Raw genomic sequence first — 25,728 nt, 5'->3', positions numbered from 1 at the left:
TCTCACACAATTTGACAAAAACTCAAAAAGACGCTCGCATCAATTGGTGCAAACAAATGCTCAATAAATACAATCGTGGTGCTTCAAAAGACGTATATAAGATTGTAACAGGTGACGAATCATGGAAATATGCATATGAGCCGGAACGTAAACAGCAGTCGACTGTATGGGTGTTTCAAGATGAACCCAATCCAACAAAAGTTGTTCGCGCTCGAAGAACATCGAAACAAATGGTCGCCTGTTTTTTAGGGAAAACTGGTCATGTGGCAACTGTGCCTTTAGAGGAACGTAGAACGGTCAACTCTGAATGGTACACAACAATTTATTTGCCAGAGGTCTTCGGTCAAATACGGAAAACAAACAAACGCCGTCGGATCATTCTTCATCAAGACAATGCCACATCTCGTCTAACAACCGACTTTATGAACAGTCAAAAAATCGAATTGATGGGTCATCCGCCGTACAGTCCTGATTTGGCACCCAATGACTTCTTCTTGTTCCTGAATGTCAAGAATAAATTGCGTGGACAACGATTTTCGTCGGCGGAAGACGCCGTTGATGCGTTCAAAAACCATATTATGGAGGTGTCTCAAGAAGATTGGAAAAACTGCTTTGACAAATGGTTCGAACGAATGCAAAAGTGTATTGACCATAAAGGAGAATACTTCGAAAAACAATAAAGTAGTTTTCAATGCCAAATTTCTGTTTTTTCATTGTTAGACTCAAAATATAAATAGTGACCCTCGTAAAAATGACAAAACCGTCCCACACAAATTTCTCTTAATTTTTTTCATAATTTTCTTTCAAAATGTGTATATAATGAGGGTGATATTGCTACATAATTACACATTTATTTTATTTTCATACGCAGATTAAAATCCCACACTACTCAAAGTTAATAAGGGAATTGACATTTACTCTGTTATTCTATTTTGACCTTAATCCTACTAAATTTCATCGATTCCAGATGTTCAAATCATACTTGCTACCAGTACTAAATAAAGCAAAAATCGAATGATAATAGCAATTTACACATTTTCTGGTTTATAAATATCCTTTTCTTATTCAACATGCTGATCCGAGGTTTGACCCTCTGACTATCACAGCCTGTTGATCTGGATGTTTGGAGGCACTTTCACACACTCACTTTGAATGTACTAGTTCAAATAAAATTAGACATTTAGATCCTGAAATACTGGCGTTTTACTGCATGGCGTTATGCGTGTTGCCTAACTCTACGGCTATAGCAGAACTTGCCATTGAAAAGTTGCTATTGAAGTTTGCTCATCGCCACAGAGTTACGCAACACACATAACGCATTGCAGGGAAGCCCGTATTTCAGGATGTGGGTTGACCATTTTTATTGCCTGTGACTGTACATTATTGGAGGAACGCCAGAAGTCAATTTTGAATACGTTTCCCGTGATGTACTGCACATTTGATTTTGACATTTGGGAATTATATTCAAGTTCGCACCTTCTCAGCTTTCTCTTATCAAAAAATCAGCTCATCTCTCAGTCAACAGTGACACCTTTATATCTTCATGATAGTTCCACTACAATGTGGCTCCTTAGACATATTTCATTCCCGCCTTTAAGAAACAAAATAACAACTAATTGGCGATTTTGTACAAAAGTTATTCTGTTGCACATCCCTACAAGGATCAGACTTTCCATAATTTTACATTATCTGTTTTTAGAATGTGTTCGAGTACGTTTTGTAGGTTCGTTTTCAACTGTACGTTCAATTTGTGTGTTACGTATTATGTACTTGATTTTTGTTTGTAATTCCATGCAAAAGTTATAATTTATTCCCTGAATTCGATTTTCACAACCATATTGTTCTATAACGCTTACATTATTATGTAAAATATACTTTTACTGCTTAAATATACGAGACGTTTGTTTTTCGCAATAATTTTCTGAGTAAAAATCTTGGATCCAGCATGCATGTTTCGCTGTATTTATTATTCTATCTATTTCGTCAGTTAGTCATGCATCCCCAGCCGACACGGTGGCTGAGAACGTTGACTCAAGACCTCATCATCGAAGATCTCAGGCTAGAATCTCTGACTGGCTATAGGTGTTCCTTTGGTATCCCTTCACCAATTTCATTCAATCATAGTATATCCTCATCGTTGCGATAAGCGAAAAGTGGAAGAAAAACGACGCAAAATTATAAAAAAATAATGATACAACTGTTCTTCCATAGTCATGATTGTATTCGACAGGTAGAAAAGTGACGAAAGGAATAAAGTAAGTATTAGTAGTAGTAGAAATAATAATAAGAAGAAGACGCTAACACTTCATATTCAAATTGGACTTACTATGTTGGTCACCCATCAGCAATCAAATCCGGAGCGGCTCGAATCAAACACATCAATAACCACGGCTAGAGACATATACATACATAGTTTAAATGCACACATCAAATTGCGGTGCCCTTGCATACCATTGTACAATCAACAGCAAATGAATTAGGAGAAAAAAGATTTTCTCGACGAAAAATGAGTTGGCAATGCTGCGAACACCGAGGCATTTGCGATAAGACGCTTGAGGAGCTTCAAGCAAAGTTTTCTCAAAGCACAACTTCAGTACCGAAGGTCATGTCGATTGGCAACTTTCGGGAGTATGTTGTCTGCCTACCTCTACACAGTTCTCCCCAAATGCCTGTTTGAAAATGATCTGGTGTTCACTTTTTTTTGCCAACGTAGTTCTGACATTGCAGTAATGTTACAATATTTTTTTTCTTATTTTGCTTTGTTTTTACCATGACACATTTATAATTTGTCGCAACTATGAGGATGGATGATTATTACATTAAATTGATATGGAAACACTGCAGAGATAGAACTCCATGCTGAGACCAGGAAATGACAATTTTTCCATCCCATGAATAAGCTATAGCGTCCCTGGGCTAGTGTGCTGCATAATTTCTACATTTAATTTGAGAAATCATTTTAAAATATCTATATTTTTGTTCCTCAGGTCCCAGGAGTTTAATAAAAATATCCTTCACTAGTAAATGTTAACAAACCTGAAACTTTTGGGGCCAAGTGTCCCTCTTTCAGATGCCAGAATTTGAACCCTAAAATAATAATTCTGAATTTACGAATAGTAGCGTGTTGAATGGCAGTGGGTAATTAGAGGTGCTGTGCGTATTATTGCTTTACGAATTCATTTTCGTTCTGAAGAAAGTTGCCATTCCGATACAGACAGAATATTTCGAAAAGTCTTTAATCATTCTGAGTCTGAGTTTTATGCACAAATAGGCAAACCGGGACGAGATCTACAGTTTAAACTAGAATCCGAATCACTATGTGCCTCCACCGGGCATCGAACCGAGAACTCCTTGATTACAATGCGGCGGCGATTTCTTTGCGCCATCGTGGAGGCTCTCTTAATCAGTTGCATAAGCATAAATTAGTATAAATTACTTTAAAGTATATTTCTCATACTACATGGAATTCATTATCACCACAGTCGGGGAAAATAGTTTTAGAGAAAATTGAAAATAGAGGAATATCTATCGCTCTTCTCGTTTTACTATTTCTTATAAAATCAGAAGTATTTCACATCACTGTCACAATCTAGAGCCGCTATTGAATGCAAAGACAGCAATACTTCAAACTTTGAAATCGACACGGAGGGTGATATTTTTGTTATTTCACGTCACTGTTCTACCAGTCTCGGATAATCGCAATGATGAAGGTTGAAGATGTGATAGATGGAAGTGGGATGCAGACAATGACACATCTTCACCTTACTTCCAAGCGCGTGCGCTAACCAATTAGCCACGGGGTTGGCTTTTTTGTGTTTATCAGTTCACCAAATTAATTTATTCGTCATTCAAGATCCAGAGGTAGAAAAGCAACGTAAAATAACGAAAACAGAAAAAATACCATTCAGTTATCATCACCCAACAATTTCATGCTGACCAAATCCACACACGAACCTCTTTTGACATTCGTTTTGCAGAATGGCCTTGGGGATTAAACATCGCCCATTTACTGGTTCAGTTCGAGGCAATCCAGACGACCATCTTATCGAAGCTTATCTTCAATCCTTCACACAACTTCGCTATTTGCTTCTTACAGGTTTGACATCTTAACAGAACTTCTATTGAACATCGCTCATAGAGTATATTTTACCTATCAGCTCTTAATTAACCTTCTAATTTTCACATATTTTTATTTTTATTTAGCGTCGCCATCTTCCACTTTCGGGCAATCGTGACGATGAAGATGAGTGAAGATAAAATAAATAGAACATTCAGAAACAACACCAATGCCCAGACCGGTATTCGAACCTAGGATCCTTGAAGTAAAACCGTCTAGTGCTACCACTCAGTCAATTTTCACATAGAAACTTACACTTACACACCTCTTCCTTACATATGTGTTTTGTTTTACCTGCTGCACTTCTCTTATTGTGAATTCTAACCCCTCATTTCAGGTTTATCTCATGTTTATAGCTATTGCTTTGTAGTGAATGATAATCCTATTACGCCATGTGAATCTTACTCCAACAAAAACCCTGTTAGAGGATGGAAACGTTACGTGTGTAATGTTGTTAAAAGTCTGCTTTGGTTAGCTTTTTTAGTGTATTGAATGAATATTGCATTTTCATTTCGTGTTGAGGCATATTTTCGTCACCTAGATTTTGCATTTAAAATATGTAGGTCCAGTATATATTAGTCATTGTGAATTCGAGTCAATTAAAACATTTTGCGTTGTTGCGAGATTATCTATGAGGCATAATGAATAAGTAGAGAAAATGCAACTTGTATATCAAAATTGCTATGTCCAACTGATCTCCGAAAGTATTGTTTAGCACGTCACATTTCAAGTATAGTCCATGATTGTATCTAGTATATGAACGAGATGTGTCCCTCCTCTCAAACAATACGTGGCTTGTCCCCACCGAACGAAGTGTGTCACTGATAAATTAAGTGTCCGAAAGCAGGTATTAGTCATGAACAGAACAAAAAATACTCCTGAGAAATTAAAAATTTTATACTCCAGTTCATGGCCGGGAGTTATTGACACGGTCACCCCACCTTATCCGCTTTAGGTTCCGGGTTCGAGTCCTGGTCTGGCAATCTCTTTTTTAAGTGTCTCTTCATCAATTTAATCTCATTATCATCCATCTTCATAGTTTCGATTAATTGTAAAGGTGACATAAAAGCAAAGCAAAATAAGAACAAATACAAATAATTGTAAAATGACTACAACGACAGAACTACATTTGAAAAATAAAATGCGAGCAGAAGGTTCATCTTCAAACAGGCATTTGGGGAGAATTGTGTAGACAGACAGCATGCTCCCGAAAGTTGCCAATCCACGTGTAGCATGACCTTCGATACTGGAGTTGTGTTTTTCAGGAAAGTTAGCTCGACGCTCCTCAAGCCTCTTATCAAGATTGCCTCGGTGTTCGCAGCATTGCCAACTCATTTTTTGTCGAGAAAATCTTTTTTCTCCTAATTCATATGCTGTTGATTGTACTCTTGGTTGACTGACTTACTATAAGGTCAATGGAATGATGTCCCGCCCACATGCATCAAAACGGGTTCGCTGACATGCCAACTCTCACTTGCAAGTGCACGACCCACGTTTTTCACTTTCCACACAAATGCACGATGGGCGCCTGAAGGAAGACACGAAATGGCATTGTGACATTTCGCGGCTAATAAATATTTCCATCCATGCCAAGGGTAACGATGAGCCGATCCAGTAAAACGTGACCATTCTGACCTTAAATTATTTCAGCATTAATATCGCCATTCGCTCTCTCTTTATCCCCGTAACCCCCGCTCCGCCCACTGAGCTTGCCAATCTCGAATATATCACCTCTCACCTTCTTTTATCTCCTGGCAATAGAGTAAATACACACGCACGTAAAAGCAAGGGCGTGTGTGCATGTGTGTATATGCGCAATTTATAATATTGCCTTGTGTTTTTTTACATTCACATTAAATTGCGAGAACATGCTCACCACTGTGAGAGCTAGTTTTCAGTTTTATTCATATGACCCATTATAATATTAACACTCTCTCTTCGTCAGAAGAAACGCTAATACTATGTATTTGTACATGCATTTATCATCATATAATGAAAATAAAGACAAAATGACAATTTACTCCACTACTATAGAATGCAATCTGTTGCGTTCATTACCCCACACGTTCAATATACTGTATGCTTTACAATTTATGGACGATATAAAAATCAACTTTGTTCATAGAATCTAATTGGAACAGTATTTTGCTCAAAGTGTGCCAACTCTTGGATTAAACAGCCAATCATCTTTCTTAGGATGAAATAAATTATTCTAATTTGACGAAATGGAATAATTTTGTGAACTTCTTCACTCAGAGTTTATACAACCCACACTCAAAGTTTGTACAACCCATCTAGAATACTCAGAAATATTTTCTTCAACATTAAGTACATCACAATAAAAAGAAAACCCGAAGTATTATGTCCCGTACCAGGCAATTATATCGTTGATTGGGCCATGTTTACAGATTTGGGCCGCCAAAAAAATTAGTATAGCTGAAATAGCTAAGACTGTCGCGGTAGCCAAGCGATTCCAGAAAAACAATTTCACAAACAGGGTATCTTTCTTGAGGTATGTCAAATAAAATTATCATCAAAACTCCACGTCCTTATCTTTCTCCTAAAGTTCAAGAGCTACAACTTTTTTATCTTTTCGTTTTATTTATTTCCTGCCTACAGCTCTAGCTTCAACTTCAGCTTCTGCTTTTTGTATTCCTTCAAACATTATTGGGGCAATTTCATTAGACCAAAATACCATGTGCCGTGCACTTTATGGAGAATTTTGTGCTTCGTTTCAAGAAAAAATGTATCTGATACCTTGAGATAACAGTTTCTACCCAACTTCCCTTTCCTTCCACTCCCTTCTTTCACCACGTTAACATCCTTTTTTAGCAAATGGCTTCTGCTTTTTGCGTTTGAGTTAGAAAGGACGGGGAAGGGGGTCCTTGCGATACAGAATCATAATAAAAAGAACCTGGCTTTTAGAGCAGCAGCAGCTACAGCTGGTAATTTTCTTTACGATACAAAAGCAGTACGACGGTCCTCCAGCTACGAGTTAAGACGTGTCATAAGTTTACCCCGACTCGACACTTAACAACAGTCGTTCCAGCAACACAACTACAACGAGCTGGTGAAATGTCCGGTACTGTAAAGGATCCAGAATTATGATGTGCCTCTCCGTGACAATACGCAAACCGTCAAGCCGATCTCCGTGATGTAGTAGTTAGCATAACTCGCTGCCAATCCAGCGTAGGCTTGGGTATGTCCTGTAGTCGTTTCCTCATTTATTTCATCACTTCACCATCCATCCTCATCGCCGCAATTACCTTTATGAGGTAGAAAATCAATGTAAAAATTAGGAAAACATACAGAAAAAACACCAAGGCAGTCTATATTTCAGTAAAAAAAACACACACACACACACACACACGCACAACACCGTGACGTTTGAACCCTCTATTAAGGTCTTCCTGAGAATTGACACCAAAAACTCGGGTTAGTTACCTGATGGAGACACATGGTGGTTCGGATCACACTTTAAACTGTAGGTCCAGTACCAATTAGCCTTTCTGTGCATAAAGTGGACTTAAAACAACAATACACTGAAACCAAACTAAAATGAAATCATTCATTTTAGTTTGGTTTCAAGTCTGAGGAAGACCCTGAGTGAAACGTCACGTTGTTACGTGTTTTTTTTTTCTTTGTTTTTTTTTACTGAAATACAGACTGCCTTGGTCAGCATATAGTGTTTTTTCTGTCATGGAAACAAGGCTTAATCGTGTTACCATTGTAAAAATTATGTACGAAATTATTAAGTAAATCTGTGTGAGAAAATGTGTCCTTTATTTTGGAAAAATATATAAAAATAAGTTGAACACAAATAATCAAGATCAACTGTGAAAATAAAAATAAGAATGAAATATAAATTTACATCTCAATTTATATTTATTTATTCATCCTCGTTTAATATAGTCAATCATCATGTAGACTACGAGAGCAATATGCATCAAGAACTTAAAAAGGAATAGAATAAACAAAAGATTGCAGGTTACTGGAAAGAAAATATGCGCAAATCTACGAACTGATAACTAATGGAATAAACTCTGTGGCAAAACAGCTCTTTGAGGGTCCAAGAGGCTTTTCGTTGGGTGACGCGTGGTCGGCGTATAGATTTCCGCGCCATTGCATTATAGTTTTCTAAACCAACGTCCGCTGTTATTTCAATCAGTTAGCTCCTAAAGTGTTCTCACGATTCCAGGTGAACAATAAAACTTTGGAGCTCCCACTGGGGATCGAGCCAGAGACCGCTGGTACCAAACACGAGAGTGTTATTTGATCGGCTAAACGGAAGATCGACCAAATTATACTGAAGAACACGAGACTGCATATCATATCGTTCCATATTGAGCAAGGGGTAATTCCAAAGATTGCCCAACTGCAACCAATCAATTTGCAAACTGTACATAGTTCTTCCCATCGTGTGGCACGAATGAATTTCTGTTCTTGCTTCTTGACAGCTTCCTTTCTAGGCTAGTGTAACATGCCAGAAGATTTTAATTCAAATCTTGGGTAAAGCAGGTAAGGCTAAAAAGATTTCTCCAACTTTGTTCCAAGACAGCTTTACGCACAAATGGGCTAATCAGGATTAGACCTAATCTTTAAAATATTATTCAACTAATATAATACCCCAAAGACACAAGGAGAATCGAACTAAAGCCCTCTTGATTATAAGAAGGTAGAATTAGTCACGAGTCTAGCAGATGGTTTGTTACTTCTCTCATATCTTGAGCAGTTGAAGCTGCAACCAGCTGCAGTGGTCTTCTGCATCTGTCGCAATCTTTCTAAAGGTGAATTCTAAATCACTGTCCATTACCTGCTGAACAAAATCATCTCTCCTTAATTTGACACTGGTAAGATGTTCAAGGGAAAGGTTTACTTACAGTTCCCTTGTGAAAGATGCTGCACATCTTCTTGGTTTGGGGTTATTTACCTTCTCAAACTCGCTTCCTGCATAGCTCCAGGTTTTGCTTGCCTTCACACCATAAACGACAAATGCAAAGAAGAATTTTCCCATGTGTTTGGCTATCGCTAAAATGGCTTACATTGTTCACACAAAAATATCTTCAGCTCCATTTGGAACAGTGCCCTTGAATTCTCATTTGGACATTTACAGTGACTATTATAATTTGAGTTATTAATAAAAATTATTATTAGGTTGAATTATTACTTTGCTCCATCTACACCTCTACTTGGTTGCTTCAATTCATCACCTGAACTATTTAATCCTTCTCTGTCTATACGATGGAAATGGATACTTTATTCCTTTTGCATGTTACTGTTAACAGCTTGGGCAAAATGTTCGCCATCAAAGTACTTCCTCACACAATGGAACATTATCCGAAGACAGAAAAATCTCTTTCACACGGTTCTTCACGTAGAAACAATGATGATAACAGTACATTCTGAGACAGCGAAAGCAGTGGTGTGACATTTCCAAACAATCGGCAGCTTTCACTTCGCCGTTTCTCTCAATGTGATTCACTTGGTAAGTTCTCAGGGAGTCAAGGGTTCTATCCCCTTCACACCAACAGTTTGCTTATTAAAATAAATCCACATTACATATTCTTTTAGTGGGCATTCCTATCCATTTGTATTGGAAATATTACACTCATGTGAAAGGTTCAGAGCACAAGTGGAGTATCTCCATCAAAGATATTTCAGAAAACTGTACAAAATGAAAGAAGGAAGCAGTCAATACACCGATGAAGTGTTGCATTTTGTAGGACAAATATGTAGGCTCTGAAAGTTTGATATATTTCATTTACCCTAACTTTTATTTCTTCATTTGGATGTCACAATATACTGTCAACTTTCCGTTTATCTCTTTATTCAGTTACAGCAAATAGTTCGTTTTAAGTTCACTCTATGCACAGATAGGCTAATCGGGATTGGACTTACAGTTTAAGTTAGGCTCCGAACCAATATATGCCTCATATGGGGACCAATCCTTTGACCCCTTGATTCTTTATATGGCACTAGACTGAACTTGCAATAATTGTGTACCCAAATACAATGCCAAGAAATAATTTAAAAAAATGGCCGAGTATTCAAACTGATGTACGTAAGAATTCTTGATATATTTTTTTTTAAAATTAAGTACTACTCATTAAGGCTGTAATTTAATAAGTAAGCCGTCAGTCTGTGATTTTCAGATGTAGAATGTTGTTCAGGAAATCGAAGAGCAAAACGCAATGGTCTGGTGCATGAGTGAAGTTTGCGTTTAGACATTTTAACGTACATTTGTTTGCATATAAGTTAACAAATTAACAGGTGATTTTTTTTTAATAAATCAAGATTAAATCTAGCAGAGAGTTGTAAAATGATGCCTATATAAATACATGTGCATTGAAAATTCAGTGTAACAGACAGTGTATCTAGCTCAAACACAAAATTAAAATATTTTACGTAACCCTACAGTACTACATCGTATAGAAAGTGGCGTTTCACTGTATAGTATCCTATTCTTGGTTCAAGAAAAGTGGTTTGTAATGAAGTGTCTTCACATCACACTAACGACTTCGTGAACAATTCCTGCTCAAAGGCAAAATGTAATTCTTCTTCGTACTGTGAAGACCCGACCAACAGTGTCAGATGCGTTAACCTTGGATAATGCAGTGCTCCACCCATAGTCAATGACCGTGTAGGCTGGAGGATCTCGTTCTCACGTTGCTCAGTGATGCTTCTCTGAGTTGTCAGTTGCCAGTCATGGTACACGACCAGCTGTTGATGATTTTTTCAATATTACTACGTTAATATCATCAGCTGCACCGGATTAAATTCTGGCATCATCAAGACGCACAAATAAAAAAGTTTGCCCATTTTCTAAAACATTCAGCGTGGTTTTGCTTATGTAAATACAAAAAAGAGTTGTTCACGAGAAAGGCGTTTAAAAAATACATATATATTTCCCTTTCCAGGTGATGAGGGATTAAATCCCTCAACTTCAGCTTTGTTTCCTTACACTTAAAATATGCATTAACGTAAGAAAAGACTTGTCCAAAATTCCCTCCAAACGGACTAGAAACATCATTTAGTGTGTGCCCCATGATATGTAGTCTCCTTAAGCATAATGACGTAATCTACTCAGGACTATATCATAATTCGTTTAGACTGAAAGGGAAGGAGTGAAGTCACAACAATGGATAGGTTTTTGGGCTAGAATTTATATTTTAAAACGGATACTGATTGCTTTGAGCGAGTCTTCAATTTTTTTATTCCTTTTCTATCACTTTTGACTGATCGCAAAGGTTAGTGGAGTTATGTTAGTTATGAAATGGATGACAGGACAACAATTAGCACCACATTTATAATTTATAATTTTAAATATAAAACGAATGCGAATAATCTATAAATTACCTGCTTGTTACAAAACTAGTGACAGTGTTAAACTGAACAATACCAGTCAATTCCACCACCTCGGTTGATAACTGGTTTTACTTCACATGTAAGAAAAATAATAAATTATGAAAATATTTATTCAATAATAATTTTGTAGTATGTCAATGCCGACCCAGCCAGAGGCAGGAAACTGCAAAGGATGATGATGATGAATTATATGTCACCAGAAATTTCCACCAAAATAGAGGGGCCCCCAAAATAGTTACTGCTTTTCAAATTGACGATTGGTTTACGATTAGCATCAGAATATTTAGATTTTTAGTTTTACTATAAATTAAAAACTATAATTACACATTGTTTTATAATAAGTATTAATTGTTAAAAAATATAGAAGTTGTTGAGTTTAGTTGAGTTTTCCCACACTTTGTCATAAATTTCACTATCTAAAAAACTTCAGAAGGTACAAAGGTTTGTAATCAGGGAGGGACTTTGTGGACACCCTGTGTATATATATATTTGTGTGTGTATTACGTGATAATTAAAGTTAACAGTTCTAACAGAAAGTAACAGAAATGGGAAATAATATCAAACATCTTACAATTTGTTAAACTTCTTTACTAATTCTTGCAGTGCAAAAGCGTCCAATTTCCGGAAAATATTACTAATGCATAATGTGTGTTCCAAAGCATAACAAACGAATTATTCAAGTCGATAATATATTCGAATAATAATCACAATCATCTCAAAAGAAGAGGTTCCATCGTTAAGAACATGAAAAGTAACACGCATTTTAAAAGTTCCTCTGTTTTACACAAAGGTCACATCAGTCAGTGAGAAACAAACATTTGGAATATAACAGATGATACTAGTCATGTGTTAATATTTATTTCCCTGGTTGTTTATTTTCAAATCAACATAAATTAAAAGTCAAATACTGAGTTCGTAAATGCCATGCTCTCTGCGTACTTTAGAGGGGTTTTAGAGGCAAGCTCTCCTGAGCAGTTCTTTTGACCGTCACATTGTTTCGCCACTCAAAATGAGCCAGAAGACGGCTCATCTATCACTGTCGTTGCTAACCAAAAACACTGCTGACCAAACAAAGCAAATTGCGAGGCCTTTCGTGAATGGCGGAACATTTCAGAACTAATGACTGCATGCCAAAGTAAATTTACCAGGTCATTAGTGCATGAAACTTTTCAAGGTTTTTCACCTGCAAACTTTTCATAAAAAATTATGGCCGAGAATATGGATTAACTTCATAATAGTAACATAATTTGCATAAGATATTTTCAAATTGCACTTCATACTACATCGGCAAAAAATCAATTCGAATTATTGATGTGGAAATAACTTCTGAAAAAAATATTTCCCATAATGGACTAATGTGGTCGTCACTAGGCAATATTGGTGCATGCAAAAGACAATTTCAGACGTAGCACCTGGCAACACACAAAAGAGTTTATGTTTTTTACATTATCTTTGATTGATTGAAATTTAAATTGTGGGTGCGTCATACGTAGGCCATTTGTAACCCGTCATATTATACGGGGCCAAGCCCCTTACCATAACTACCAGAACTAAAATCTCCATACCCCAGTTAAAAGCTGAGGTTGTAAAGGACAGTGTTCGAATTAAGATGCCAGGGGGTAAAATAAAATTATTTTCATCCCTGCCAGGGGTGTTTTTATCCCCCTCAAAGAAAATGGAATTAAAAGTATATAGTACACCATTTCTTAACTCTGTGACAAACACAACTGAAAAATCTATCGTGTCATCAAAGATTTCTCTGTCGAAAAGTATACTATGCAGCTTTGTAGATTAAAGGAGGACACCATTCTGTAACCGAGCCAACAGCAAGCTGTCTTCCAGTTACGTTTCCATGGCATAGTGCTGATATTTTACATGCATTGAAGTGTTCACAAGAAACTTACAGGTAGGTTAGTCCTTGGCAATAGAAATTTGGTCAAGTTTTCGGTGTTACTCTTTCGATAACGCTTGTGTGAGTTTGGGTTTTCTTAGAAAGTAAATATACTAAGTGTTTTTAAATTACGTGTAAATGTTATCATAAGATTTGAATTTGATGACCGAGGTTAAAACCTGTGTCCTAAGGTACTTAGAACCGCAAGACAATAGTTTAATTTACTGACTGGTAATCACATCCAAATTTTGATCCCCCCCCCCCCCCAAAGCAAAAAGCTTAATTCGCTTAAAACTTAAAGGAGCATTCAGCACATGTAAGGACAAGAGAAAGGACACTTGACTTCAAGTTATTAGCTATACTTGCTGTGGGTCCAGACGCCAGAGCTCCGTTGGCCTGTTAACATTCTATTGTCCAGTCTGACAATCAATTGCGCATGATAATAATGCATGTATGGAAAATATATGAATAAGGGCGAATTCAAAACATTTCTCTAATTACTAAATTGAATGTACTATTTACAGAAGAGCGTCAAGTAGCTAACCTCCATCACAATCACACAAGCTGCAAAATTACAATTGTTACAATTTCAATATTTTCATCTTAAATTTCATAAAATTGTTTCAATATTTTGACCGCTGGTATTTCAGGAGGTTAGGACCCACTGTCAATCAACCAGGCTATGCAACACTTTCTAATTTCTATTAACTGCATTAGATGCATCAACTTTAGGACTATTTGTTACATTATTTTTAACATGTTGCCTTAAGAGCTTAAATAGACAATACGTATTTAAAGGTGTGTGTATATATAGGATAAAGTAAGGTAATTTGGTGGCGTAGGTTATTTGGTGATATTGTTCTAACGGTATACCACAGCATAGCCTATGCATTAGATAAAGATGGCTCGCGGTGTCCATCTTCTCAAATGCATCATCATGATGGGCACCGCGAGCAATCTTATCTAATGCATAGGCTATGCTGTGGCATACCGTCAGAACAATTATCACCAAATAACCTACGCCATCAAATTACCTTACTTTACCCTATAATCTCCTCCAATAGCCAAAAATTAGCGAGCAGAAGGGGTATGCAGAAAGTACAGGTGTTATTTCCCCAATCCCCTCTTCAAATACAACCCTGGGGAGATCATTATTATTCCAGAAACATTTACACCACTGTGTACAGATTATCCTTCCCTTCAGTTTCAGGCATAACCTTTCAAGCGTGAAATATTTCAGTCATGGTGCCCTTTCAGCAAAAGTTTTGGCTGTCCTCTTCCACAAAATTCAACAGTAAATTACAAATATTACTCTCTCGCCAAATCACCACATCAATATTGTAGTCGCCCGTCACTCATGCCGACGGATTTCGTTGATCTTACGAAAAGAGTCACATTCCCGTGGCCAAGGATAAAGGCGGGCAACAAGCTTGATAAAAAGGTTCATTGCTATTCATTACGACCTCAAAGCGTCACCATGGCAACCTAGCCCCTTAAAAAAAGAGTCCACTCACTTCATTTCTAACCAAGAAAAATTGCACCATCTCCCGTCTCGCGAAGTTCAAAATTAACTTACGTTTGACAGGTTATGGCTCTAAAAAAATGGCGAATTTCTGTTGTGAATTCGACATCAAATAAATCTTTAATACGGGTAGGCTCACGCCAATTAATTACAATAGCTGAGCTCGAAATAGTAATTAGGATTTTGCTTTTAATGGCGGGAACGACATTTGTACGTATCTCAATCCTATCAACTTTTTAACACTGCAAATCCTTTTATAGCATTTCGTGTGGTATTTTAAAACCTGTTGTAGAATCGACGGCTAACAGGTAATTGTATAATCCTATTCGCTAAAGGTGTTTTTTTTTTTTTTTTCTTTTTTAAGCCATACAGCAATATCTTTTTTAAGCCATACAGCAATATCCCGAGACACTCAATTTTCCGATGTCAGCTTTACGAAATATTGAATGCAACTCATTGTTCAATTGTTCTGTCACATAACTGCTGTCTCATCAATTCTGGCACGTCTTCAGAAACGTAATTTCAACTACTGTCAATAGCATATGCGCAAATAAATATGCAGGGTGATCAGAAAGAGATCAACCTAATGGGGAAACGATTTATTGTACAATATTTACAAGAAGTGCAGGAAATGGCTGCCATTGTGAATACGGTGAATCGTGTTTTTAAAGACCCTTCTTAACGTTTGCTGTGAAATTGCAACAACACAGTTTTAAATATTTGCTTGCTTGGAATATTCCAAACTTTTTGTGAGAAGTGTATATGTGTCAATTAACACGTTTCGGGTTCTATGTGTATAAACGTGTTATCTCAACGAAACACAAATGTGTAATCCCGAGGATATTTATAATGTGTTATAATTCTCAGTGTTAGAGAATGCTCACATTATGTCCTGTATCCTGCATCAAAATATCGTTTTCTCAAGAATCAGGTTTACAATTTGATGGAGTTATACGAGATGTAAAGAAAACGCTAAAGTGCATTACAAGATGTAAGTGAGCATTTCTTTCTGTACTGTAGTACATCAATAGATGCGTTTTTTTTATTCAACCTTCTGCATCTTCCTCGTTGATGCACTTTAACATTTAGTCTTAACTACAGATTCTATAAGCAATTTTATGTTTCAACTGGTATGTCTCTCTCTTTGAGCTGTTAATTAGTAGTTTTCCACGAAAAACTAAGCAAGATATGTCTTCAAACCTGAACGCCATAAATTCAAGCAAAGAAAAACAACCATATAACAATCTGCAATCACTGTTAGTGAGGACTCTTCGATCACTACTTGTACAGAATACAAAACCAGCGAGAAGCCTTTTTGTCTTGTGATATATTATGCGCTTTGATGGCACCCAAATCACAGTTTCAGCGTATTTAATGACAAGGAAAAAGAGAACTTCCATTATCTTTATATCAACGTCACACAAGGAAAGATTCATTTGGTTAATTTCAGGTTTTGTGATTTCAAAGGGAGACAATTTATTAGCTGCTGTTCCCTATCAATTTGCAAAGTTCATAGAAACTCATCGGTGACTCGTTGAATTATTTATAAACAAACCACTCCCTCTTTTACTTTATCCAAGGTCGTACGTTATTTTAGAGCTAGTCTTCTGATTCCATTATCAGTCTTAAACTGGTAGAAACTATTAAAAGTTTCATGTTAGGGTGACAATTTATCAATCTGATAAACTTGATCTTGACTCGTAAAAATACCCATCTTATGAGGTTGTATATGTTTGTTACATGATAAATTTACATTTTCTTATGCATTGCTTGCCCTATACTGTCCCTGTGTAATATTATTTAGAAGTAGAACGAAAAAGAGCACTAATAAATACATGTCATGTGAATGAAAATACAGTGACAAGATTTCTTGTCATGATTTCACAATTTTCCATTAATTTTTGTGCTTTGTTTTATTTTTTTATTTTTATTGCCGTTTATTAATCAAAATACGCAGATTACACCTGTATGGTACACAAAAATATAACTTCGGGTGCTTTCAGTTGCAATATATCACATTGATACCAGGCGATCAATGCAATACACATGTTAACTCACATAAAAATCCAAAAAAATATTGAGAGGTAGACAGTGAGATACAATTTGGAAAAACTTACATTAAAGTCAATTGTGTACATGTCGATTGGTCAGTCCTGAAACTACAGTATTACATAAGCGGAACCAAGCCATCTTAAATGAGTTCGCATTACAAAGTAGATAAAGAAAACTGAAAAGTGACAGAGAGCCTACTGAAAACATATAAAATCGAGTCTATATCAGTGTCTTTAACTTGTTTCTTTACAAATTAAACCCGTGGAAAGCAAAAATATTACTACTATCTAGTTACTGGTAACATGTCGTCTTTGTAGTTGGGCATGTAAAGGGTTTCGTCCCCGAAGATTCTGTATTCGAATCATGACCAGAGCATGGCTGTTTTATTGTTTGAGTTTTAAGTACACTTTGGGTATAGAAAGACTAATCTAATCGGGACTAGACCTACAGTTTAAAATGGGATCCAAGCCACTGTGTCTCTCCACCGGGTATCAAATGTAGAACTCCTTGATTACAAAGTCACGATGCGGCTTTTCTATTGCATTAGTTCTTTCATCTAAATTATTATTCACTCTATTCACTCTCATAAAAAAGACAGTAGAAAAGCAGGGTTAAATAAATACCCGAATTACAAACAAAGCAATTGTATATAGTTACTTAATTTACACAGTCTTGAAGCTAGGATAAACCTTGTAAATCATCACAAAATTAGTTCAGTTCTTTCAAGTTTAGTTCTTTCCGCGATCATGCACGAGACTAACCATTCCAGTGCATTCACTACTCATGCCAGCTCAATTATCTCGCCCAGTGCAGCAGCTAGCGACAATAACGCCCCGGTCAACATTACCCCACGTACACAGAGTTAAAACGTTAATAAGCCTTTACAAGAAAGGAAGTGCTTTAAGAGACTCTTAATTATAATTCAAATAGCTTTTATTTGGTGAATCATTTCTAGATGTGGACTGACTATCTACTCGGCTTTGACTTCATGCTTGTCAACAACACTTTATCTGGGATTCCGGGTGGAGCATTCCAAAACCCTTACGGCTAATCATCACTTCACGTTTCATGACTGGCATCCTACGAAGAGTTTTAATGAACGCATGCAAGGTTGATACCACCGAAAGTGTGTGACAGCACATGTTGACGTAATTTCCGGTAGTGCTTCATCCAGTGCACTCTTCGCGGAGTGAGAGTCGATGCTTAACTCATGCATAACACGACCTTCAGAAGAGCTACGTAATCATGGATGTTACAATGTAATCATCAGATCCATCTCCTGTGCGGACAGGATTTTACCTTAAAAATATACATGGCATTCCCAAAATAAGTTATCCCCCTATCGTAATGGGAAAATCAACACACGGAGATACGTTCCGGAAAGGTCATCGAACGTCCCATCAAGGGTGTACGTTGAAAATGTAAATGACACCTTTCAAATCTTGCTTCATTTCTATGATGTGTCAATACATGCATTATGTTTTGCGATACAGTTTCAGAAGCGCCCACATCTTGACAGGGATTCGAATCCACAGCCTTCCGAGCAGGCATCGAGCACATCTGTGAGTTAAACTCTTTTTTTTAAAAAAAATAGGAAATATATCTGTGGAATGCCTCGGTTAAAAAATAAAGAAAATATTCTGAATGGAATTTGTACACATACATGTAAAACTAACACACTTCATACGGTTATTCAAACATAGTATAAAAATAGACCGTGTTCTAGTCGCCAGAACATTGTTAGCATGCAATGAAAAGAGTTTTCCTTCGATGATGCGGAGCTAACACCTGAGTTAGTTTAGTAAGGGATTCTCAAGCGCTTAGGCATCTTTGTGAATATCCTTTCATCAATTTCATCTAATCATCATTCACTTTCATCGGCACGATTAGCCGGAAAAGAAGGAAAACGATGTAAAATAAACAAAATGCAAACACATAAGTAATGAATTCATATGTTCCACCTAGCATGGGGTTTCTGAATTCACCTATAACTAGAGACTTGTTCTTGAATTGCAAGGACTCCTACATAAGATTTGATTTTTGTTTTGAGTTTTTAAGTCCACTTTATGCACAGAAAGGCTAATCGGAACTGGACCTACAGTGAGATCCGAACCACTCTGCAATGTGCATCCACCCGTATCGAACCCGGGACCCATTGATTACAAGACGACGACATTACCACTACGCCATCGGGGAGGCGACTTCTACTTAAGAGTGGAAACGGATGATAATTGTTTTGTTCAAATGGATCTAAATTCTCATTCAAACCAATATCCGTCTTATCACAGTTATGACACTGAACCCAAAAATAAAGTGAAGGAAACAACGCTTCCAAATAAGAATGGACGGAATTGTCTATTCGCGCCAAATAAAGGGTTAACGTGATCGGATTTGTGAAATTCCAAACAGCAGCTAAGCTTAAAGATGCACCCAAATGGTTAAATCCCTCCTCGCTCTTCCCCTCATGTCGCTCTTTCTATCCTCAAATACTCACGTTAAGTGAAGAATGTAGTAAACAGAAGAAAACACTGGATTGCCATTGAAAATCTCTTAACACTCTTAACATTTTAGTAAATCTGTAAGGTCTGCGTTACAAAATCCTTTCATCCCATTAAACGTATCGATAAATCTGGTGCACAATGCAGCTCTTAACTCGCTGCAGCTTAATGTTCGGAGAAATGTACACTAATCGAAAAAATAATATCCAAGCAATATTCTCAAATGCAATCAGTGTGTCTGTGTTGGAACTTCATTTTAAAACCTCGGTCGTCATCCCCAATATGGCTTTCCTTTCTGTCCACATCTAGTCCCCCCTCCCTCAAGGCTACTGTTGGTGCCTTGAACTCCCATCATTCCTTGGCTGTCTCGTTGGCCAATCGCGTTAAATATTCCACCCACGACCTTGTATTGCCATGTAAGGTTCCAGGTTCGCTTCCTCGTCTGGACATGGGTGCTCCTTTCTGAGTGTCTTCCATTAGCTTTATCTCATTATTCATCCTCAGCGTAGCGATTAGCCTAAAGAGCCAGAAAAGCGATTTGAAGACAGAAAATACAACAAAACACAAATTCATTTCCATTTTCTTCTTTCCCGCCATTTCATCATTAGAATCCTACCGATTAAATGATAGGATGAAACCAAGTACGTTCTAATGTATAATAGAAGGGTTATATATCAATTTCATAATGCTAACTACATCCTTAAACGAACATGGATATGCATACATGTATTTTTATACGTACATGTACAGTGAACACTTTTTTTAATTCGAACTCCAAGGGGACACGAAAAGAGTTATAATTATCCAAAATTCGAATTAACAAAATCATCATGTCATTAAAGATAGTTTCAAGGGGAACTTCTGTTCGAATTACATAGTAAATCGAAATATCCAAGTTTGAATTAAAGAGCCCACTCTGTATTTGTATTTTTCTTATTTACGTCGCTTTTCGGCCTCTTTAGGTTAAAGATGATTAGATGCAAGTGTTGAAGGTTCGAAACCAGAAATATATGGAAGTGTCATTATAGACAGACTCATTACAGTCACTACAATTAAGTGTGTGATGTAGAAAACGGCTGAGACTAACCATAATAGAAAGAATGAAAAGAAAGGAAGAAAAAAAAGATACATATTCATTAATTAACACTTTTCAAACTAATAATACTGAAGCACCTTGAATTACACATTCGAATGACAACTTACCTTTCGTCTAGAATGGAAGTTGTAACTGAAGAACCAGCTGAAAACGTTCGTCACTCCTGGATTTCCTGCAGAAAAAATATACAAAAAAATATATCATTTTCAATCAATAATATTATGCAACAGAGGCTATTATGTGAGAAATTAACACCCAACAGTGATTCTAACTTTATTAATTGTATACAAACAATCGTGGCCTAGTGATAAAATTTAACCCATTAAGAAGTCTGGGTTCGAATTCACGATATTTCTTTTTGTTCTTTTATCCATTTCAGATATCAACAAGGAATGTAAAAGAAGGTAAACACGCTTTTTAAAATATAAGTTTCGTCGATTGAAATTATTGCAACCAGTGAGCAGAATTGCAAGATGCTACTACCTACTTTGAGTTAAGTCTACGTTATGCACACGTAGGCTAGTCAGGAGTTGGCTTCCAGTTTAAGGTAGGGTCTGAACCCCTACCTCCACTGGGTATCGAATCCGGGATCCCTTTATTACAAGGAAACGACATTATCACTGAGTCATGGTGGGGAGGGGGCTATGCAACCTTCTTGATTCAGGTTTGTGGAACAATTGAAAAACTTGCCGGCTTGTCCAAAAATAAAAATAAAAGGGATGTTGTTGTTTTGTTTTTTTATTGGTGAGAGATATAAATTACAATAGCGAGTTGAAAAAGAGGCTCTTTATGTTTGTATTTTGTCCGCAGATCATATCGTATACTTAAAGATACAGGTTGTACGTAGACCCAATCAAATGTACAAGTTATAAAATGTGTAATGTTCTCTGAAAACTTGATCACTGGCTTGTAGAAAGACTGGAATGACTGATGGACGAGAGGGGAAAAAATAACACACAAACAAGAAGCTGGTGTTAGATTCTGTTGTAATTCGATATGGAAGGGAACGGATATTTATTTTGTGTATGATTTCACAAACCTGGGCTATACGTACCATACGTAAACGAACTGGAGTGAAGCATTAACGGTTTCGTATTCGGTGGAAAACTATGTATATTATTATTATTATTATTATTATTATTATTATTATTATTATTATTATTATAGGTCTAGGTGAATCAGACAATGATGATTTAATTAAAAATAAATGTGAGTACATGCAAACAGCCGAATTCGTAGCTAACACCCTTAGTTGATGTAAAGGTTGCTACACAGTTAAAAAGCACTTGTCTCCCCGGCCTCGCCTCGACTTCCAATTTCAATCAAAGTGTCCTAAAAATGGTATCAAATTATGAAATAACCACTAAAACTGACGGGTAGATGTGAATGCATGAGCATTAGTAGATTTTTAAGTATATTCGAAGTAGTATTATTACAAGTCATCCACATTTCACATACTCTCTTAAGCAGTCACTTAATGAATGGACCGAAAATTCCATTCGAAAGAAGAATCTATGTACATTAATTTCTAGAATCAACATATTTTCCGTTTCGATTAAGATAAAAACAATACAAAAACAAAGAAATAAATAAAATTAAATTTTTAGAGCGTTTAGATTTATAGTTCGGGAAAAGGAACATGTCACAAACTTCGATTCTCTGTACAGTGATGATCCAACATGCATATCATGTATGTAATGTTTGTTATTAAAAAAATAAACATAAAAAACTGTCTGTTGTAAAATTGCATTTTTTGACTTATGCTTTTTCCCGAATACCCTAGAATTATAATCCCCAGTACCAACCTGCACCAACGAAAGAAATCTGATCTTTCGGGAAAATTTTAACACGCACTTCTTGGGTGTTAAATTTTAAGTAGGGTAAAACGAGGAGAGACGCCGCACCTTTTCATAACTGAATAGAAAAAAAACATCTCTGCTTTGTGGAAATTTATCGACATGTAAACTTAACTACAATCCTTGCACTTTAAGAAAAAAAATAATTGGCATCCATTAGGAAGAATTTAAATGGATATTTTTTCAAATTACAAAAGCATTGAATTTTGAGTGTCATGAAAAACACGAGGAGAGATGCCGCACTGACTCACTTCTGCCTCTTTAAGTTCTTCTCACGAATATTCTTTCTTCCACAGTCCACACACATTGTTCCATACACAGTGCAGGTTTCGTGTAACCATTTTGAACACGTAACACACTGGATCCAGTCAGATTTGGAAGCCGTGAGGAAGTAATTCTCCAAGCATTCCACACAATTGTTGATGTCTTGCTCAGATCCACTCGCTGTAGCGCCTGGCGCAGGTTGCTTTGGGCCGGTTGTTTTTTTTGACTGTTTGAACCTTTTACCTTGGCGAGGAACTTCTGGAATGGGACTCAGCTGGCGGAGGTACTTACCGGGGCTTTCCGTAGGTGTGGAACTACAGGTAGATGTTGAAGGGTTTGAATTTATTCCTGGTAATTGATTCTGGGGCACAAAAGGAGGTTGTTGAGCTACTTTTGGTGTCAGTTGTGTTGCTTGCGAGGTTGTTGGTTTAACTGTGGCAGGTGAGAGACTTCCCGAGGTACTCGATGAAGGTGACTCTAGATCCTGCGAATCATTATGGTCAGATATTTTGGTGTGGGTGGATGAAAGTGGACTAGGACCTGACTGAAAAGCATCAGAAATGGAAAAGAAGTAGTCGGGATTAGCATTTGAATTCAAAGGGTAAATGCCACAGGCTCGGACACCTGAAATGGCATTTCCAACAGAAGCAGCTTTATTCCACGCCGCACCAATCAGAGAGCCTGCTTGGTATCATGTGATATTTCTGTCTTTATGGGTTCTCATTCATGATGTTGCTTCCTTGTTGTAATATGATTTTACTGGACCAAGTACAGATCGGTCCAAGGGTTGAAGGGCTTGTGTAGTGTGACTTGGCAAACACAAAACGATAACACCAACTTCAGCCGCATACTCCAGAAGCTCTAATGCATGGACATGTGACGAATGGCCATCTAGGAGAAGAAGCGTTTTGCCTGGATGTTTCCTGGGAACGAAGTGTTCTTTGAACCATTTCATGAACAGATCAGCACTGATGTACGACGATTTAGGGTTCATGTAGACATCGGATCCTGCAGGAAGTCCATCAACGAATTCAGGTTTTTTTATTCACACCTTTCATAATAAGAACAGGAGGAAGAAATGTTCCTTCTGCACTGCAACACCCTATCAGCGTCACATTTTCTCCTCTTTATTTTGGAGTCAAAGTGTGCACAGTCTTTGAACCTTTGGAGGTCACAACCTTTCCAGGTCTGTTAATGAGTGGGAATCCTGTTTCATCGACGTTAAACATGTTACCTGGTATATTCATTAGATCATGTTCTTCCATAAACTTTTCTAGTAACGTAAAATAGTTTTTCACATCTTCACGATTCATTCCTTGAGCTCTGTTGATAGAGAGGCCTTGAGCTTGTCGCAAAGAAAGTTCAGGATTTCTCCTCAGGAAGGAATTTAACCATACGTTTCTTGCCATCTGCGATTCATGCGAGAACGTGTGTTTAATATTTAATTTGTCAGCAAATTTGTACGCCAACACCCTAACTGCTTGTCTGTCTGGAGCAAAACCTGCTGCACCTAGACGTTGAATATGGGAAACTAATTTATTTTCATTATGTGAACCGAAAACTCCTTCAGGTCCAAGACTCTTCTTGGAGAAATCGCCTTTTTCAATCCTTCGACATATGGTTCTCGCTGGAATGCCGTAATATCGTTCAGCTTCTCTTTTCCCTATGTCCCCGGCTTGCACTCTGGTACATGCCTCTTTCAGGGTCTCATCAGACCACGAAGCTCTAGCAGATCTTCTTCTGTATATGTTGGGCATCTTGAATTCTGAAAAGAATAAGAAACGAGTGCTTAGAAACTTTTAGACAATTTAAAATTTAAGTACACTCTATTTTACATAACTTATATACAAGCATAAATAACATGTGTATATTGTTGTGTTTGTATTGCATTCTTTGCTAAAATACATACCCTACAGTACATATAACACTGTGTTCAAAATATCCAATGTGTCAAAAGGTGAAATAAATGACACTGTACACCTTACAATATGAGGGTGAGAAAAGTGCGGCATCTCTCCTAACAGAAAAATGTGCGGCATCTCTCCTTTGTGTAACTGCGGCAACAATCCTTTTTCTCGAGGAGAGATGCCGCACCAGTTGCTTTTTACTGGTTTTGTAGTTTCGGTGCAAAATCGAGCGAAAGGTAATCGCAATACTGTAACAAGTATTCTATAAAATATTTGTCACGTAGAAACTAGCGTGCGCTCTATTACGATATATCACACTTACCTTTCATAAAATTTCGACGGTCAATTCACCAGGAAATTTTCATATGAAGGCGCCCCACTCCTTTCTACTTCACTTGACTGGTCTCTACTGCACTGGCGTGGTGGAATGAACGACAGTTACACATCCTTGCAGAATGTTGCTGCCATCTGATGTGTACTAGGCAAAGTACAGCATGTGCGGCATCTCTCCGCCTGCGGCGTCTCTCCTCGTTTTACCCTAATTGATCTGTTTTGCTGCAATCTTGCGGGGGTTATAAATTAAACTCGTCAAGGTCATAACTCGGGATTGATAGCTTTTGTTTCCTGCAATCACACATGGTGTCGCAAGCACAGGCAATAAATAATTGTGAATCGGCCAACACAAAGGAAAAGCAACAGGAGCTCAGTAATCAAACACTTTCAAAGCAAGAAATTTTACGAAACGTTCTTCTTTCGGCCACTATTATAATTGATGGGCTCGGGTATAAAACATGGTAAGTGACATTTTGGTAATTTTTGAGTTACAAAGTAAAATGTGTTATCCTTCAATTTTCGAGTGAAATTGCCTTATCATACAATTTGCATTGGAATCAGTGAAGCCTTCTGAACTTGGTAAACACAACACGAAAACGATTTATCTACAGTATAGCCTCTAATTACCTTTTTTCTTAATTAACTCAGAAATATCCAAAATGTCACTTACCATGTTTTACACCCGAGCCCTTCAATAATAATAATAATAATCCAAGCATTATGTCATAAGCAGTGAATTATTGGCTCTGGAAATTACTCATGAATTTTGGTAGCACATAAGAAAAGATACAAGGGGGTGTTTTCTCTATTCCCATTTTTCTCCCCGT

The 25,728-nt window shown here is 37.1% G+C and overlaps 2 protein-coding genes across 3 annotated transcripts in view; both read right to left on the bottom strand.

The window, feature by feature from the left end:
- Positions 1–25,728, bottom strand: part of LOC145984049 (protein O-linked-mannose beta-1,2-N-acetylglucosaminyltransferase 1-like) — a 570,971-nt gene that overhangs the window by 490,319 nt on the left and 54,924 nt on the right. For both annotated transcript variants that reach the window (XM_083117391.1, XM_083117388.1), the window contains exon 2: positions 20,649–20,713. The gene's annotated coding sequence lies outside the window, so the exon portion shown is untranslated. The remainder of the gene's footprint in view (positions 1–20,648; positions 20,714–25,728) is intronic.
- On the bottom strand, positions 23,789–24,418 carry LOC145982173 (uncharacterized). The gene has a single exon (XM_083115741.1). The coding sequence runs from the start codon at positions 24,416–24,418 to the stop codon at positions 23,789–23,791; it is 630 nt and encodes a 209-aa protein (XP_082971867.1).

This window comes from Lepisma saccharinum, chromosome 2, assembly GCF_977018435.1.
Source record: "Lepisma saccharinum chromosome 2, izLepSacc3.1, whole genome shotgun sequence".
Taxonomy (NCBI): Eukaryota; Metazoa; Arthropoda; class Insecta; order Zygentoma; family Lepismatidae; genus Lepisma; species Lepisma saccharinum.
This window is presented reverse-complemented; position numbering and strand designations above follow the sequence as displayed.

Excerpts from the sequence above, each read along its gene's own strand:
- LOC145982173 (XM_083115741.1), bottom strand. The coding sequence starts at position 24,418 with ATGCCCAACATATACAGAAGAAGATCTGCTAGAGCTTCGTGGTCTGAT.